Source organism: Oryzias latipes, chromosome 7 (genome assembly GCF_053564925.1).
Source record: "Oryzias latipes strain Hd-rR chromosome 7, Olatipes_Hd-rR_3.1".
NCBI lineage: Eukaryota > Metazoa > Chordata > Actinopteri > Beloniformes > Adrianichthyidae > Oryzias > Oryzias latipes.
Window position 1 is genome coordinate 26799340 of NC_136243.1, and position 18763 is coordinate 26818102.

An 18763-nucleotide genomic window follows, 5' to 3' on the forward strand; every position below is an offset into this window, starting at 1 on the left:
CCCCTCAAATTTTTGAGACATTATAAGTATCATTATCGACAAACAATAAGAAATCATCAAAAAATAAATAAATGACAAAATCTATATTTTTTACATGAAATCAATACAATAATGTTAATAAAACTGTTAAAACTTTGTATTGATGATTCTTTCATTTGTAATGGCCTTCCATTCTGGCGTTTTGCCACCCTAGCAGCATTTTTTCATCTGCCCCTGATTCACAATGATTTGAACAAAAAAAAAAAATAGTTAGAAATGCAATTTTCTTAATGTTTGTCCGCCCTCAATGAGAAAAATGCCACAAGTAAATGTTAAAACCATCCTTTTCATTGGAGTGGGTCTTAAAATGGGTGAATCAACAGTTGGTTGTGTTTAGAGAGAAGAAAAAAAATGTGATGTTGAGCTCGTCAACATTGGAAGAGCTGAAACCCCCACCAAAGACGACAGTGTCCTCCAGAGTCCTTTTCCGTGATAAATAAAATCCATTCAATACTTCATGCTAAAAGGAAATAGTCTCCAGTTGAAACACAAATCATCCTCTAAATTCAGCAACCACAAACACGCCCACACCATGTGAAACATATGCCCGCAACACCACTAGTTTGTTAAAGGGTTATCGCAAAAAGCCCTTTTCCCCCATTCGGGACCGACTCCTTATCCAGCTTCACGCTTTTTGAAGCCATTTGATCCAAACTATGAGACATCCGTGACAGCTGCCGTGAGCAGGAAGTGTAAATAATGCACAGTCTGAGTCAGAGACAAATTTGTCTCCAGTCAGTTGTAGACCAATCTATTTCCACTAGCATGCTCCTGCTTCTTCCAGGAAATCAGCAGTGTTCCTCCTCAGCCCTTTAGAAAGGAGAGCTCATTAGGACAATTTGCTAAGAACATCTTGAATATGCAGAGCTGAACAACTGCTGGATATCTTTAGGAGATAAAGATATAGATTCAACCTTTTCAAACCCTGACAACAAAATCATCCCTCGCCCCCTGCTGACATTTTGTGTATTTACAGTGTCAATGAGCTGTGTGTTGTTGAGCATTGATCCTAGGGCAGAAGTATTAAACTTTCCCCTCCTATAAAAGATTGTCTTTTTTTACAAGCGTATTTCTCAACCATTTCACATCTTTGGAGGAATCCACACAGCGTGGGTGAGCTCAGACAGACATCTCCTGTCAGATGCATGGAAACGACATTCGATATTGTCCATTAAGAAGAAAAAAAGAACAAGTCCTGAAACATTTAGAGCCGTAGTTTCCAGGGTTTTTGTTTTAATCTTTGAATGAAATATCAAAGAGCATTTGAAAGAATCAACTGGCTATTATAGACAACAAACAGTCAAGCAAAACTATAAATGGCTGCGATGGGCAAGAGGAGGAAAAAATAGAGTAAATTTATACATACTAGAAGCCGGCATTGTCTGTATTCTCATTAAACACAAAAAGCTTGGGATTGTTAGCTCTTCCAGGCAAAACACATGCTTTTAAGGTTTTAACAATTACCCTCTCTACAGCTCAGGAAGGATTTTTTTTTTACTAATTTAACAATTCTGGCAGCATGCCCTGTTTTAATTACTGAGCGTGGAGCAGAGAGGAGGTTTTCCTTACCTTTCACGATCAATACAGCCACGGCTGACAGGCTCTCCACATCAGTATCTACCACGCAGATGTATTTGCCAGAATGGTAAAGCTGAATGTTCCTGATCATCAGATCTCCTGCTGTTCTCTGCAGAGGAGGAGGTGAGGCTTTATGTAGCATTAAAGATAACAGACCTTTCAGCAGCTTATTAAGCAAGGTAGTGATGCATGTGCAAAAGTAGTGGCTCCAAGAACAGTTTGCAGATTTTGGAGCTATTTTGCAAGAGAAATAACAGTAAAGTAAAATTTATGCATGCACCAGGTGACAAGCAGCTGCTCTGCAGGAGGTGAAATAAAAAAGCTCAAGGCCATTATTCACAAAAATATTTTTTTTGGAGTGATTTCTTTTTCTCTTCTGACAAGGTTGCAGGGTTGTTTTTTTTTACTTCCATCTTTCAAAGGTTTCTAATGTAACCCTTAAAAACCAGTTGTATTTATCCACTCAAAAAGGCAATTCAATCAGTTTCTTATCAGCTGGAAAAAAAAGGGCTTCAAAAGTTGTTTAAAACTTTGTTAAAACTTGTTTAAAATTTGCAACAAATAGTGGATTAGTGGCAAAACACTTTTTTGGGCATTAGATGGGAAATACAGAACTAGTCGTAGAGCCAATGTGGCAAAATTATGGAAATTAAATATCCTGAAGCTGCAAAGTTAAGTTGATAATCTCTTTGGACTGGGGACATTTTAGCATTTCTGAGGAAGGAGTCTCCTTTCAGATAAGCTTATTGTCCAACACACACAAGAAGAAGGGCTGTTCTTAAGGGGTGTGAGGATTTTCTGAAAGCTTTTTGTCATTTAGGCATCTGCCGTGCTTTGATTCCTTTAGAAGACCCATCTAATAATGTGTATCTGCTTGCTGTGACGAGGGGGATATGCAGCAGGCCATGTCAAAGCAGAATCTAGGACCAACAAATCTTTTAAAAAGCAGAGATAAGGCCCGTACACACCGGGACGAATATTCGCCAGGCGTTATTCGCCAGCGTTTTTCGCCACGTTTTTTGTGTTCACACCCAGGCGATTTTCGCTGACGATGAGTGGAGTGAACATGCAATTTCATTCCCTGACATTAGATGGCGCTTAATGTAAAACAGAAATACTCCTGTACACAAGGTGGCGCTGCGCAACTTTACGCTTCTTAAAGTCGCTTTTCACTCAGAAGAAGAGAGCAAGTATTTACACGCTTGTCAGAATCAAACAAAGAAAACATGAATATTTCAAGCACCAGTAGCTCCAACTGGTGCTTGGTTCGGGGATGTTTTAGAATGTCCGTCATTATTGCTTCGCGGCTGTGTAGACGCTACTTGGCGTCTATCTTCTTCGCTGGTATGTGTGCTCAGCAAGGCAGTTTTGTGTTTGAGCGCCCCCAAGTTGTGTTTTACTGTAACTTCAGAAGCTCCAGACACGTGAGCAAAAGCGCCATTCTCATTGGTCGAGTAGATTTCGACGCGACGCGTCGAAAAAAAAAAACGAACCCGAGGCGTTTTTTTTTTTTGACGCTTTAACGCGTGGCGTTTTTTCGCGTCGGTGTGCACACTCTCGTTGGTGCCCTTTGTTTAGTCACGAGGCGTTAAACGTCGGCGAAAATCGCCGGCGAAATTCGTCCCGGTGTGAACAGGCCTTTAGAGCTAGAATTGAAGACCACTTAAAACAATGGAAGCTTGTCACAGTGGTTGAGCAATTAGCATATAGCTCACACCATAATGACATATAATGTGTAAAGGCCTGTTCATCGTCAGCGAAAATCGCCTGGGTGTGAACACAAAAAACGTGGCGAAAAACGCTGGCGAATAACGCCTGGCGAATATTCGTCCCGGTGTGTACGGGCCTTAAAGCGTCTTTTGACACAGGCGCAACATTTTCACTGGTTTTTATCCCTTTGAGATAGTGTGGAAGTGTTGTTTGACAGTGGCTGCAGAAGAAAAATGAAACAAAGAGGTACACATTTATTTATGCAACGTTCGCACCGGCCTCGGTTATGTGCGTCAAGGCGACCGCCTCCAATCAAAGGCCTAAGTAGACGCATGTAAATGCGCATTTCGGGCTTCTGCGTTCAAAACTCTTGCACTCGTGTGTTTCAACGCACATTTTAATTCCATTTTCGGGCTCCACATCCAAAATGCACCGCCACTGAACACTGAAAGTTAAACCAACTGAATTTAGGTATAAATGGCATCCCTTTTAATTTACGGAAGTCCCAGATGTTTGAAAGTGATCATGGAGGAGAAATGAATAATTTCGATAAGTGTCCGGTTGGAATTATATGACATCAAGTCTTTTTATATATCAGAATAGAGCGTTGAAAGAAAAAGCTTGGACCAAGATTCGTCAGATCTGCACTGCTTTGACTCTTCCAACTGTAGGTCCATGCTGTAGTATCTGGTAGCAGCAGTCCACTGTGAACACCATGGGCTATGAGTGCATTCAAAAACTCGCTGAATCCCATTACCGGTGTGTACGTAGCATCAATCAATGGAGGTGATGATATCACTCACCCCTCCAACAAGCTCAAAGTGACCATCTCCTTTGGCGATCAGCTGTCCATTGAAGGCCCAGGAGAAGGAAACATCAAGTACGGGATCACTGGTGATCTGGCAGGGCAACACAATGCTCTCACCCACGATGATCTCCATGTCCACCGGCCCCTGGATAAATCTGGTTGGATCTGAAGCAGAAGATCAATCGTTCTAACATGTGACTCGACCAGGCAGCAAACAAAAAGACCTTTGATAAGTTTGCTGACATAGAATCAGCCAAGCAGCACTTTCTGGAACAAACAACCATGCAGTCTGGTGTTGTGATTCAGAGGCAAAGCTGTGCCGTCTATATATAACAAGGTCTCGTGAAAGCTTCAGTCAAATAATGTGTGATAACATGCAGCCTGCCACCCCTTAAATATGTAATACTTCAGGATGACACAGCTCACATAATCTCCTGAAATCCTGATAGCAATTACAAAACACTGCAGATCCGATAAGACGTCATGTAATAGGCCCCTCTGCACATCAAGTACAAAATGAGGGTTGCAGCTTCAAAGCTTTCTGAAGCGATATTCTGGTGAAGCGCTCTGTGCTTTATAAATCGAGATAATGAATCTGCAGAAATCAAGTGAAAATGCTACGACAGTCTTTTATCATACCTTAAATAAAACTGTGGAGTGGAGATAATAGCTTGAAAAGAAAATCAACTTAATTATTAAACTAGTAAGAATACCACTGCGACTGTTGAGGATAATAGAGCATTTTTTTTTTAAAAGAGCTGTCCTTGGCAACAGCAGACAATAGCATTCAGCACATTAACTAAACCAATAAGTAATTCGGAGAACACTAAACCGTCATTCTGCTGGACAAACACTTTCAACAATAGCAGAATCTTTGACACCACCTCACTAATGCTTTCCTTGCCTCCACATTTTTTTATTTGCAGTTGTAATTCGGTCTTTTCTACCTCTTTCAGAGAAACCACATTCCAGCCGTCAGTCAATTGAATGCATTGTTGCAGCAGGCCCTTGTTGCTTCTAACATTTCCTTCAAAGGCTTTCCTCTGAGGATGTTTCTAGACGAGGGGTCCACAACCTGAGGCTCTGGAGCCACCTGTGGCTCCTTCAACCCTCCATTGTGGCTCTTTGCCTTTGAAAAAATGCTAAGAATTTCAATAAATATCGGGTTTATAGTTTTGGTTACATTTTTTTTAGTACATTGGGTTACGTCAATAGATTTATAACATGTTTAGATTATTTAGTAAAGGAGAAGAAGGACGGTGGCGCACCAAAGCCATAATAATGGAAAATACAGTTTTATTTGTTTGTTTCTTTTGAATTTATAATTTAAGTAAATCTGCTGCAGCAGGAGGATTTTATTCAACACCGGGTGGATTTTATTTTCAAAGAAACGTGTCTGTACTGCTATCAAATATGAAAGAAATTAAACTTGTTGAACACAGAAAAGTCCAGTAATCCAAATAATTGTAACTATTTAAAAGCTCCGAGTTATAAATAAATGGCTTAATGGCTACAAAAACACAAAAGTGTGGCTTCTACTGGGTTTTGGACAGTAAAAAATAGACTAAATGGCTCTTTTTAGTGTTAATAGTTGCAGACCCCTGTTCTGGAGTTTTCACCCTTCATTTCTGCACATAAGAGCAATAGCTCCCTCCTCTAATAATCCATACCTGTAGTGAATTCTGCTTACTAAGTGGAGTGCCTAAGCAGCCTGCCATTTAACAGCAGAGCTCACCCGTAACCAGGAGCCTTCCAGTTGTGCTTGACATGCCAAATCTATTCCTCGCAAAGCACGTGTAGCTGCCTGCATCCGACTTGCTTACGTTTGCAAGCCTCAGAGTTCCGTCTGGAGAAAGTGTGACCCTGTAGGATAAAGAGTCATTTTAATAACAGACTTTTTTCAGCGCGCAAATGGAATCCGTGTTGATGCGTAATGGCCAAGTCTAAAATGTTCACTCGTCTCCATGCTTACCTGTCGTTGGTCTGGACAGGAAGGTTTCCTTTCTTCCATAAAATGTTGGCTGTGGGATAGGCCTTGGGCTTACATTCCAAAGTCACGGTAGTTCCTGCCTTGGCTTTGAGCAAAGATCTGAGGACGTTCCCTGTGAAGTCTGGAGGAGAAGCTGACAGAAAACAGAAACATCTTTAAGTCAGCTGAAGCCTGTATGTTGTTTAAAACATGTGAGGAGTTTTGAAAAATTCATGGAAATGTAATAGACATTTCAAACATTTGTGATGGCAAGGAAATAAATTATTTGCTTTTTTAATAGTTTTATCTTTCGTGACTTATTCTGAATAAAAGCTTCTTCTTAACGGGTGAATGCAAAAAGATTTTAAAATGCATTCACTACTGAACTCAAAGAGGGTTTTTTTGGGGCAAAAGAAGAATGAATATGGAGAATTTATCGCCCTTTTCCCATCGTGACCTCAAAGTAAAGACTGTCACAAAGAGAAACATACATTTAAAAGCGTTTGACCCTTAAAGTCACCTTCTCGAACCCTTTTATCGGCTAATCTAGATAACCTTTAAGAAAAACAGTAAGATGCCCTTTCAGATTGTTTGGTAATAATGATTTGACAACTTAAAGGATAAATGCCATCCTACCTAGAACCATTAATTCAGCAGCAAAATAGATGACACCGTGTTTATTCTCAGCCACACACTGGTACATGCCAGCATCTGTTAATGTCAGCATCGACACCGACAGGACCCCATCCTCCACATCGGTCCTGTCCTGTGAAGAAAAGATGAGGCTTGGTTACCATTTTACCAGACACATAAGTGTACACAGTTGCCTACACTCACTTTTAAGATTATTTTTAAATTCAAAGCACTTTTCGGACAAAGGTCAGCTGGGAATTTACAATTCATCATACTTGATCAGACGAAACTTGTGTCTGCTTGAAATTGTTATTCATCAAAACCCGTTGTGGATAGAAGTGTCTTTAGGGGTGTAACGATTTATTTTAACAACGAATGAATTCATAATTTGTAGTTGATGATATGATTCATAGTCAATATTGGTTCATTTGCACCATCCGATTCACTGATCTAAAATCAATCCAGCACATCAAATCAACCAGTGTGACTCAGGGATAATTATCTTTATACTGAACAGTGCATTCCAGACTCCTTTTATTTTTTGCAAGATAATCAAGTGTAAATTAAATGTGTGTACAAACAACCAAGTAAACAAGAATTAATAGCAAATCCATTCATAATTTACTTTCATAAAGTTCAGCCCACTGTTGTTTTTCCACATTCAAATAATCCAAAGGGAACCTTATTAGAACAGTCTACCACATTGTATGGTCACATCTTTGAAAATGGTATTTTCCATTATCAATTTAATTGATTTATTTCCTTTTGAAACAATTTTTTTAAATGGTATAGGTCGATTCGATTCTGTCTCAGACAGATCGATCTGGTTGGATCATAGGAAAATAAATCTATTCATCAATTAATCGTTAAACCTGTAGCCTCCAGGCTTGAAAAAGAGCATGTTATCCACAGGAGAAAAGAAAGCAGAAGCTTTAATGCTGACTGATATTGAGTTATTATGGATAAAGGTAACCAACAAACAAATGGTCACTGTAAACTGGATTGAGAGTCCTTCGGGAAAATGAGAAAAGCCGCCCCACAACCATTGCAGAGCGACATCAGTCAGGCTTTACGGCCGAGAGGCAGACATAAACCATAACTCACAAAAAGCACCAGACAGCCTCTCAGGCAGGGTCTCAGGAAAGAAGAACCAGGATGAATGTGTTAAAATAAAGACTCCCCTTTCTGATAAAAACTGTAGGGTCGGATTTATGTCATTTCCTGCTTCAACCAGGTTCAGCTCATCCTCTCAGTCATACTGTTTACACCTGTGTTGTTTCTGTGAGAATCTTTGTATTCAGCAAAGGTACAAAATTAGATGTGATCAACTAACTCTGAAAAAATAAAATACCTAAAGCCAATAGTAAAAAAAAAGAGAGAGTAAAAGTAAAGAACAAAGATCTCAAAAAAAAAAAACCTCCTACACAGTCTGTCTAGAAAAAACTGGAAAATGCATGTAGTCTAATAATCCCCACCTCACACGGTTAAAGGGAATGTTTTCAGAAAGATATAAGAGAAATTCCTCAGAAAGAAACATGCCAGGAGTTTGATAATTGCTCCCGGGGTGACGTAAGATGAATACAACTAATACGAAGCAGAAGATGAGTCTCAGAGCTTTTATCAGCAAATGTGATGTGCAACAGTAATAAATTCTTCAGTTAGTTATAGCAAACACATTTAGCTGTTGGGAATTAATGTTATGTACGGCTTTATTAAGACATCCCTGCTGCAGTGACAGATAGAGCGACTGCGAGCGCATGATATTTGGCACTTGTGTGGGACTGGACCGTACTTTAAGTGAGGTATATCACTTAAGTCCTCGTGGTGTTCTGACAGCCTCACGTCTTGTGCAATTAAACCCTGACAGTTTAATTTCACTACAGTAACAGCTCAGCTCTTATCAGCTGAAGATAAAAGTGATCTCTCTCTAGTGTCGCCAACAAGACACAATTTGACAGAAAACTCTGCTATCCAGACAGAATTGGGGTACAGACTTCGCATGAAAACGAAAGTGTGTTTTGCTTTCAAAATGAATAGGAAGCGGGCAGCCAACTTGTCTTGAAATCACAGTGGACGGGAAAAGTTGGCAATTCAATCCAAACTGTAAGCAGAGGCTACAATTGCATATTAAACAACCAATTTGGCAGACAGAGGTAGAAAACTAGATTCTACAGGAGATGAGTTTGGACAGATGTGTTAGTTATTATTCCAACCTACAATCTGTTAAAAAAATTTTAGCAGCTGATCGGTGGCCAAACAAATTCTCGCAGCTATCCATTCAAAACACAACACAGAAAGTATGAAAATGTGTGTTTTTGCTGGGATTTTTGTTATAACAATGGCTTCAGCATTAAATCCATAGCGTAAGACAGCTCGATAATTAGTCTTTAAATGGTGCCGCATTTGTTGGGGACATGCATTTGTGGGATGAGCGACAGAGCTCAGGATGTGGGCAGCATCCATGGAGAATTTGCCTGATCTTCTCTGCCAATGCCAAGCAGATTAGTCAGACATTGACTCGTGTTTGATGTTTGAGATGATTGAAGTTTGAAGAAATGAAACAATTTTATCTTCTTCACACGTCCCTCCAATATACAGCTTCCATTAAGTTCTATACAGCACCTGATTGGTAAGAATCAATAGCAACAGGGTCTACCACACATATTCTGCTTCTTATCCCACAAATGTATCTTTCTTACAATGTTGATTTATTGCCTGGAAGCTTTGTAAAAGCAAAAAAAAAATAAAAAATCTAGCAAACACAGCAGCCCTAACTTTTGTGCCCAATATTTTACTTTAGAGCGCTCTAATCATTTTTTATTAAAGAAAAAGTAATACAGCACATAAGACACCTTCCTATTTACGGTAGTTATCACAGAGATAAAGAGACAAAAAAAAATTCAGAATCATTGTTTTTTATGAGTTATAGAAAGTATACGTTTTGATCTGTTGGTGACTTGGTAAGTATTTGCTCACAACAGTAGCTGCGGTTACATGTGTAAAATGTCTTTGATCGTATCAAAGATCGGATTAGAATTGAACTGTGTACATGGGGCCAGAAAACCTTAATCCGATTATAACAAGGTTTACAGACGCCACACTTTTGATAAGAATAAATCATTTTGACATGGGAAGAGCTATCTAAAATACCAGAAAACGGCCGTAGAAGAAGAAAAAGGGAATTCCGTTGTAAACTCAGTCTGGACCAGGGTCCGCTTGGGTGTATTCAGACTGAAAATTTGTTCCAGATTATCGAGGAAAACGAACTCTGGTTCACCTTAAGCGAATCAAACGTGTCCAGTCCTAATACACCCTGAGATTTAATGGAAGTGGCCGTTTTGAAATAAGCAGGAAAAGCACTTCTACTGCCCCTTGTGGAATGATAGTGAACTACAGGACAGACAATAAGAACCAAGGTTTATACAATGGGCTTTTAAGAAAAGTTCGGATCTTGCTAATTACATAGGGGTCTCAAAAAGCATGGATCAAATGTGACAAATATGGGTTAAATATTCAAGAAACTCCAGTAAAAATATTCCCTGTGTATTTCAATTCCCATGCTGCATTATCAACACGAGCATTTGAATAAATGTGCACCAACAACAATGTTTAGAGTATTAGGAGCTGCTTGTTTCTCTTTCTCTGTCATTTAAATCTGGTGTTGTACAGCTGAATTCTTACTCCATCTTGTGAAGCTTTGCTCTTTGACGGGGAAACACAAATTCACAGCAGGAGGCATATTATAAATACAATAAAGTTATTGAGTTTAAAAGTGTCTTTTTAAGAATACTATAATACTGCTTATGCTTGCAGTCCTATTTAAATGGGGTACGCCTTAACTTTAGAGCTGCCAAGAAAATAAATTCCAAAAAGCCTGTTAAAGTCAGCCAAGTTTAAAGCTACTGATCTACTGATAAGGCTCCTGAATATGCAGAGTACTGTGAGGATTCCTCTCGTGGTTTGAAGTGCAGCGAACAGCTCTATATAGTAAATTTCACAGTAGATTAAACCCATTGTCCCAAAATCTGAAGGAGCTTAAACATGCACCATGAATAATGAAAAACAGCCCTCGACTCCATTCAGAAGAAATGGAGCAATCTCTCGGAGACAACACTGATCCACTCTCTATGACTGCGTAAGATGCCAAAGCGGCTGAAGCACTGACAGTTACAACCATGTCTCATCACTGGCACACCTCTTCAGCATGTTTACACTCTACTCTCAGCTAAATCTGCATTGCACGCACGCATACACAAAGACATATATGTTCATACCGAGCTTGATTGTATAGAAGTATGAGCTGAAGATGAAGTCTTTAAAATGAAACATTTGTAAGAGGAAGAAAAAGGGAATATATTTACATCTGAAAGGAGCTGCTGGCCGTTCTTCAGCCACGTGTAGGAGGGCTTGGGCTTGCCATTAGCTCTGCACTCCCAGTTCAGTCTCTCCTCTATGGCCAGAGCGGTGTCCTTCATGGTCTGAATCCACTGAGGTTTGGCTGGGGGCACAGAAATATCCCCTAGTTATGTGTCTGACAAGAAACTGACAGCTTTCAAGGAAGCTGCATGGAGTCACTGCACCGCTACATCCCAAGTAGTTCAAAGGAAAACTCCAAGCAAAAAATAGAAATCCTCAAAATTAGATGAAAATTGGTTTATCTTTCAGGGCCAGGAGGAGAGAATATTAGAATATTTCATCACCTGAATGTGTCAAAAGCCTGTGGCAACAAGAGATTAACATTAAACACAGATTTAAAAAAGAAAGAAGCTCCGTGTCACTCTGATGAGCTCCCAGCATCCCCAGTCAACCTGCCACCTTAACTCAACATGAAATAAACATCATCACATCGTTACGTATTTACCACTTCTCCAGATATGTCACAGCTGCAATGCTGCACTCATAATAAGCTCAGTTCTCATGAATGCTAACTATATTGTCAATTCAGTGTCAAAGGTGTCTTTTTTTTATTATTTCAAGTGAGCAAACGGCCTAAAAAAAATAATTACACCCAGAAAAAATATGTTGTCAAGTTATATAATTTATGCTACTTATATGAGACACACAACACTTGAACAGAACAATTTGGTTAGAATTTAAATAAGTAATCCAGTCATGAATTTTTTCAGGTCATTAAATATAATTAAAACAAAAATAATTAAGCTGGTTATTTTAATGGGTATGAAAAGATAATGAATTTCATGCAAGTCTAATTTGGGTAAAGTTTTATAAACAAAAATAGAAAAAAAAAGTAATGTGGACACACAGTGGTTTTTTTTACATCTCAAATAAAGAGCAGGTTTTTGAAATGTTTTGACTTTCTTGTAATAAATGCAAAAATAAAAAATAAAAAATGCAGTTTTGGAATAGGAGATGGAACCAGCTGTTGGCAAACTCCACACAGAAAAAAGGTCAGCCAAGACTTGTACAAGAACTTTTCTGCCATTAGGTAACTTTGTTACACGATAGTATTGAAAGAAAGTCACAAATGAATCCATACAAAATGTCCATTTAACATTATCCTGCCCAGTGACCAGTTGGTAATACTTATACACGGATACATAATCCAGTACAGACCAGTCACACTCAAAAAAGGAAAAAAAAAATCAAAATCTTTAGAACATAAGAACAAAAATAATTAAAACAAATTCTTTGATAAGTTAAAAATAATTTAAAAAAAATTCTTTGATAAGTTAGTAAATTAAATAATGAGCAGATACTGCAGAAGATCTCAGAGATAATACTGCAAACTCAACCATTTTTCTAGTTTCATTGAAGATTTAGTGGAACCTGAATTGACAAGTAAATAATTAAGCAACAGATGTCACACCAAAACTAAGCAGATATTAATATTTGACTACTGTTTTGTGTTACCAGCTTAGTCAAATTTCATGTCTGGCTGAACAAATGATGTCAAAGAGTTAAAAAGAGAAGAAAAGGAAGTATTAACTGTTGTGAATGTAACTTTTCTGAGAAACACATTTAATTTACAGAAGGCAAAAAGCATGCAATGTAATCTTGTTTTAATATTTGTGGTAATGGATGCCTTTTTTTTTAAATCAAATTATGTATTTTGTTTCTTTAACACATTGATTTTTTTTCACATATCAGTGGAATTTCTATCAGAAACAGTTTTCCAAACAGGTCAAAATGAAGGGACAGTACCATAAAAGGCCAAACGACCTGCTGCTGTGTTTTTGCCCATCTTGTTCTCAGCCACACACTCGTAGCCGCCTGCATCGTCCTGCTGGAAGCTGGGGATCTCCATTACAGCATTGGAGTACTTCATTTTAACTTTGCTGGGAAAGGGAATTCCATTTGCTCTCCTCCAGGTGATTTCTGGGACGGGGCTGTGAGAAGCAGACATAATCTTAGCTTGTCACTTTGGTCACAGATGACAGTAAATAAATTGTTACAGCACCAAAATGCCCACACGCTTGATTTTTCTGCAGACAAATGGTTTGTTTATACCACACCCAATGCAACCACAAACATCTTGCCTGGCCTTTTGCACATTTATGGAACTAAAACTGCCAAAACAAACTTTACAAAGAAACAGAACTATAAAAAAAAGCTTTGTCGTTTGGAATGACGATCTACAGATTAGAAATCTTAACTCTTAAAGAATTCATGCTTACTTCCCAAGGGCGAAACACTCCAGAGTAACAGTTGTTCCTTTTGCAGCAGGTACATTGTCTGAGAAATGAACCTCTATTTTTGGCTCATATTCACCCATGACTCCTATAAAGAGCAAACAGAAGATCCAACAAAGTCTCCCATCATTTATGAATTAAGAGCCATACAACACACACTTTTACGGACGCCCTGAAGTGCAAATCACATCGACAAAACACTCAATGTGAAAAAATATTAATGATCACAAAGACAATTAAAAAACAACAAAAAATAAAAAAACAGAATTACTTTTAGGCTGTATTCAGACTGGGAAAATCATTTGGTCTGGGCACAATCTGCTTAATTTATGAGTTTGGTCTGTATTCAGACTTTCGTTAAACTGACTTTCTGTTCCGGACTAAAGCTTGTAAACCAAACCACATGAATAAAGATCTCTTCACTCATTGATCAAAAATTACTAGCGGCAGAAGTTACAGAAGTCCTGCGCTCTGCAATCCTTGTCGGGTTAGTTCCTTCAGACTTTATATTTTGCTGACCAATTTTAAATGCCTGTATCAATACCAAGATCAACACTATTTACTTGCTTTTTTGGTTGCTGCAGGGCGGTTACTGGAAAGAAGATGGTTAAGAAGGTACACTGATAAGTGTTTATGATGCATAGATTGTCGGGATAACAGTGAGAAGCATTGTGTATCACGTTAAAAATTGTTGCTGTGTCTCATTGTTGTGGTGTTCTGGCATTCTTTTTAAGATGAGTCTGTTAAGGAACTACAAGGTAACTTATAGAATGACATCACAGCAGAACCTGTCGGGCCCAATTGGAATTGTGTTTGTGATTTTTGGAATTACATTTCGGTAATTTGTTTTGATTTTTTAAAATGTAATGTTTTTTTTACTATTTTCTTTTATGTGGTAGTGATCTTTAACATGCTTTAACATTGAGTTGATGGGATTTGCCCTTCAGGACCACCGTATACTACAGATCCCAAAACAAACAGATTTTTAACAAATCACACATAGAACAAACACCGTCATTGGCAAACATATACAAGCGCATTAGCTAGACTGTATATTACCAACGTTATTTTAAATCTTTGCCATTGTGAATTTGCTTTGTAAGCCTGTTTTTTATTTTCTAACTTTTGTTTCCAAGCCTGAGTGCCTGTTTTATTATTAATATCAATATTCAGGGAAGAAAGTCAACATCAGTACCATGGCTTCAGACTGTGATGCAATGGGATTCAAATTTATGCAACCACATGTACAGTACACTGAGTGGAAACTAACTGGTTGAGCCACCAGAACACTCTCTGTAATGGTTCAGTGACGTATGACTCATGTTTAATTCATTCAAAGCAATCGTTATTCACTCTTTCTATGAAAGCATGACAGCCAACAGAACAACAAAGCACACAGAACCAGCCTGAGAATTCTAGTGTAAGCACAAGTAAAGCTTTTAGAGGAAATGCAAATTACAAGAGAGCTAAGTCAGCAAAGCGAAGATTTGGGTGCTTTGTTTGTTGACCCGCACTAAGGAACAACTATTTACTAGAGCCATTAGCAGCTGAAGTAAGGCACGAAGGGACAAAGAGCATGGCTGATGTGTGATGGTTACAGCAACCTTTAAAGAACTAGTCCATAAAGCAAGCTAAAAGGCACACTGGTCACGTCATGTGTCTTACCATCTGTCCTGAGGTTCAGGGAGGTGGGTGAGCTGTGAACCTTGCCTTTTGTGATGCTGTTCATCACTACACAAGTGTAGTTACCCACATCAGATGGCTCCACCTTGGAGATGTAAAGGTTTCCTGTCTGCTGGGAGACAAAGCGCCGATTGTCTTGCTGAACAAAGTATGGGTACTCATTGAAGACCCATGCATAGGTTAGGTCTGGAAGATAGAAGAGGTAAATATTTGAGCCAACAGTTATTGCGTTAAATGCCAGATCATTCCCAACAGGCACAAGATGTCTATTAGAGAGCTAATGTACAGACATCTCCTGTAAATGTCTACTGAACTTTCTTATTTTACTCCATTAGATGTCTATCAGAACTGTTCTGGGAGATATCTGCTTACATAGGTCACCTCCACAGTGGCTGAGCTACAGGGGGGCAGCTGCCCCTCCCACTTTTGGAGTCATCATTAGAACTACTAATACTTTGACTACTACTTGTCAAAGATTAAGAAATCATCAATACAAGCATTAGCAATAGCACCTCAGCTAAAAGAATCGTTGTTTTAGCATTAATAACAACAACAATAATAAAACAGATTACAATATGTACAGTGACTTGCAAAAGTATGAACCCCCTTGGATGTTTGTTCCTTTTGTTGCTTTCATCAATCACTCATGGTCAATAAAATTTGTCTTACCTCACAAAAAAAAGTACTAGAAAAAACCTTCAATGTCAATGTGAAAACAGATTTCTACAAATTAATGTCAATGAAACAAACATATGAAATGAATTATGATCGTTTGCATAATTATTCACCCCCTTTTAAATGTAATGGTCTAATTCAATAGAAGTCCATCCAATCAGTGCCAATAGTCACACAATTAGTAAAACGAAGATCACGTTAGTGGTGTGTCCCAAGTGACAGTTCTAAAAACACCAGTCTATAAAAGGTCCAGATACTGGTGGAGCGGTGTTCTTGGCTAACATTCAAAGCAACTCAGAGAAAGCGTTGTTGAAAGGTACAAGTCAGGGGATGGATACAAAAAAAATGTCCTAGGCATTGAACATTTCCCTGAGTTCAGTGAAATCAATCATCAAGAAATGGAAGAAATATGACATGTGTGAATCTGCCTAAATCAGGCCGCCCTCATAAACTGAGTGACCGTGCAAGTGAGACTAGTGAGAGAAGCCACCACGACCCCTTCGACTACTTTGAAGGAGTTACAAGCTTCAGCTGCTGAGACGGGAGAGACTGTGCACGTAGCAACTGCTGCCCAGAATCTTCACCTTCTGAAGCTTTATGAGAGAGTGGGACTGAGACAGCCACTTTAGAAGAAAATACATATTAGAGCTCGGCTAGGCATGTGGAAGACTCCATGATCAAGTGGAAGAAGATTCTTTGGATTCTTTGGTCTCATGAGACCAAAATTGAGCTTTTTGGCTATTAAACAAAACATGTTTGGCGGAAACCACGCACTGCACATTATCAAAAATACACCATCCCCACTGTGAAGCATGGTGGTGGCAGCATCATGGTGTGGGGATGTTTCTCAGAAGCAGGCCATGGAAGGCTTGTAAAGATAGAGGGCAGAATGAAAACAGCAAAATACACTGAAATCTTGGAAGGCAGTCTTTTTCGGTCTGCAATAGAACTTCGCCTTGGGAGATTTATGGTATTTTTCCAGCAACACAGTGATCCAACTGCAAAAGCTACACAGGTATGGTTTAAAAAGAACCAGGTAAATGCTCTGGAGTGGCCGAGTCCAAGCCCAGACCTATATCCCATAGAGAATTTGTGGCTGGCTCTGAAAAGGGCTGTTCATGCCCGGTATCCACGCAACCTGACAGAACTTGAGCAGTTTTGCAAAGACGGATGGAGCAAAATTCCAGTGTCCAAATGCACAAGACTGATTGAGACTTATCCACACAGACTCAGCGCTGTGGTTGCAGCCAAAGGTGCATCTACCAAATACTGACTTGAAGGGGGTGAATAGTTATGCAAACAACTATATTTAATTTTATAATTTTGTTTCATTGACAATATTTTGTAGAATTCTTTTTCACATTGACATTGAATGTTTTTTTTTCTAGTACATTTTTGTGTAAAGAAAGACACATTGTATTGACCATGAGTGATTTATGAAAGCAACAAAAGGGACAAACATCCAAGGGGGTGAATACCTTTGCAAGGCACTGTATTTTTTAACCTTTCATCTGTAATAGCCTTCCACTCTGCTATTCTTATTTGCCATCCTTCCAAAATCTTCACCCCAAGTTAAAATGTTCTAGCTCCACCACTGCTCCAATACATCTCCTTGCAGCAATCTAATCTTTGGATAACTTTTTTAGACATTTAGTAGATAGAAAATGTAATTTTACAAGTGCTTTATTTGTGATTTTTTTCCCACAAAAAATAGTAATCACAAAATTCTACATTCCAAGAAGTAGCAAACATTTCTGCTGAAATCCACCTGGGGTTAAAAGGTCTGAGAAACTTGCATCAAAACAACAATCCAGCATACGTATGAAACATTTTGTGTGAACAGCATATTCATTCGGAAGATCAGAACAATTTTATCAACCAAAATCCAACTTGAAAAATTTTAAAAACAAAAGAAATCCCCAAAAATTACAATGCAGATAGCAACAGAAAAAGCATCCCATTTTTAGAAACCATCAGATCGTCCCTTGGCATTGTGGATCATGCTGTATGCCTCTTTACAAATACTGTCCTCCGTTGTGTTCTCAAAAGGTTGAAAGATGGCCATTAAAGCGAACAAAAGTACCATTAATGCATCTTCGAAATTATTTTTTATGTCATTTAATTATCCTATTTACTTCAATCACCCTGGAGGAAAATAGCGGCTTGTTTACAATATGTAAGACATGATGGGACCGCAACGCCATAAGCTGCGGGAAAGTCCTCGGCTGGAGATCTAAACAACGATGTGCCTCTAGAATTGGTGTCTATCTGATCCATATTGTTATCTACTGCTGTAAGCGTTGAAAAAGCCATGATTTAGATATCTATTTGACCTATGTGTGACGAAATCGTTCATCCCTGAGATGAAGATTCAAATCTTACATCCAGGGCTTACATCCAGACTACCAAAAGTGTTAAAAAAGCAGCGAGAGAGGAGAGAAAGAAGATTCTCACCTCCTGAGGATGTAGGCGTTCCACACAGTAACACCACTCCCTGCCCTTCTCGGACTGACACAGCGCTCCTGGTGTGAACTTTGAAATGATCTAGGTCTGACAAAAGTAAACAGGAGGGAAAAAAAAAACTCTTTAGTCTTGAATTTAAGGGCAGCACAACATTGGTACTGAACGCCAGGGTAACACAAAAAATCTCCTTGGAGTGATTCTTTCTGTATTTATTATTAAATTATTCTTCAATTAAAAAAAATTAAAGGCCAGCTAGTATTGTTAAGGGCGTTAAGGGCTGCACGGTGGCGCAGTGGTTAGTGCTCTTGCCTCACAGCAAGAAGGCCCCCAGTTCAAGTCCCAAGATCCACATCATCAACCTTTCTGGACCTTTCTGTGTGGAGTTTGCATGTTCTCCCCGTGTATGCGTGAGTTCTCTCCAGGATCTCCGGCTTCCTCCCACTGTCCAGAAACATGCTTCATAGGTTAATTGGCAACTCTAAATTGTCCATAGGTGTGAATGTGATAATGAATGGGTGTGCAATTGTGGACATTCTACCCTGCGACAGACTGGCG

The 18763-nt window shown here is 38.9% G+C and overlaps 1 protein-coding gene across 1 annotated transcript in view; it reads right to left on the minus strand.

Moving 5' to 3' along the window:
• cntn3a.2 (contactin 3a, tandem duplicate 2) overlaps positions 1 to 18763 on the minus strand; it is a 50809-nt gene that overhangs the window by 18933 nt on the left and 13113 nt on the right. Inside the window, exons 5-14 of the mRNA XM_011476944.4 lie at positions 18200 to 18295; positions 15053 to 15256; positions 13373 to 13475; positions 12900 to 13084; positions 11099 to 11235; positions 6741 to 6870; positions 6108 to 6258; positions 5871 to 5998; positions 4131 to 4300; positions 1609 to 1726 (exon numbers count right to left, since the gene is read on the minus strand). Coding sequence (XP_011475246.1) covers positions 1609 to 1726; positions 4131 to 4300; positions 5871 to 5998; positions 6108 to 6258; positions 6741 to 6870; positions 11099 to 11235; positions 12900 to 13084; positions 13373 to 13475; positions 15053 to 15256; positions 18200 to 18295 — 1422 coding nt within the window. The remainder of the gene's footprint in view (positions 1 to 1608; positions 1727 to 4130; positions 4301 to 5870; positions 5999 to 6107; positions 6259 to 6740; positions 6871 to 11098; positions 11236 to 12899; positions 13085 to 13372; positions 13476 to 15052; positions 15257 to 18199; positions 18296 to 18763) is intronic.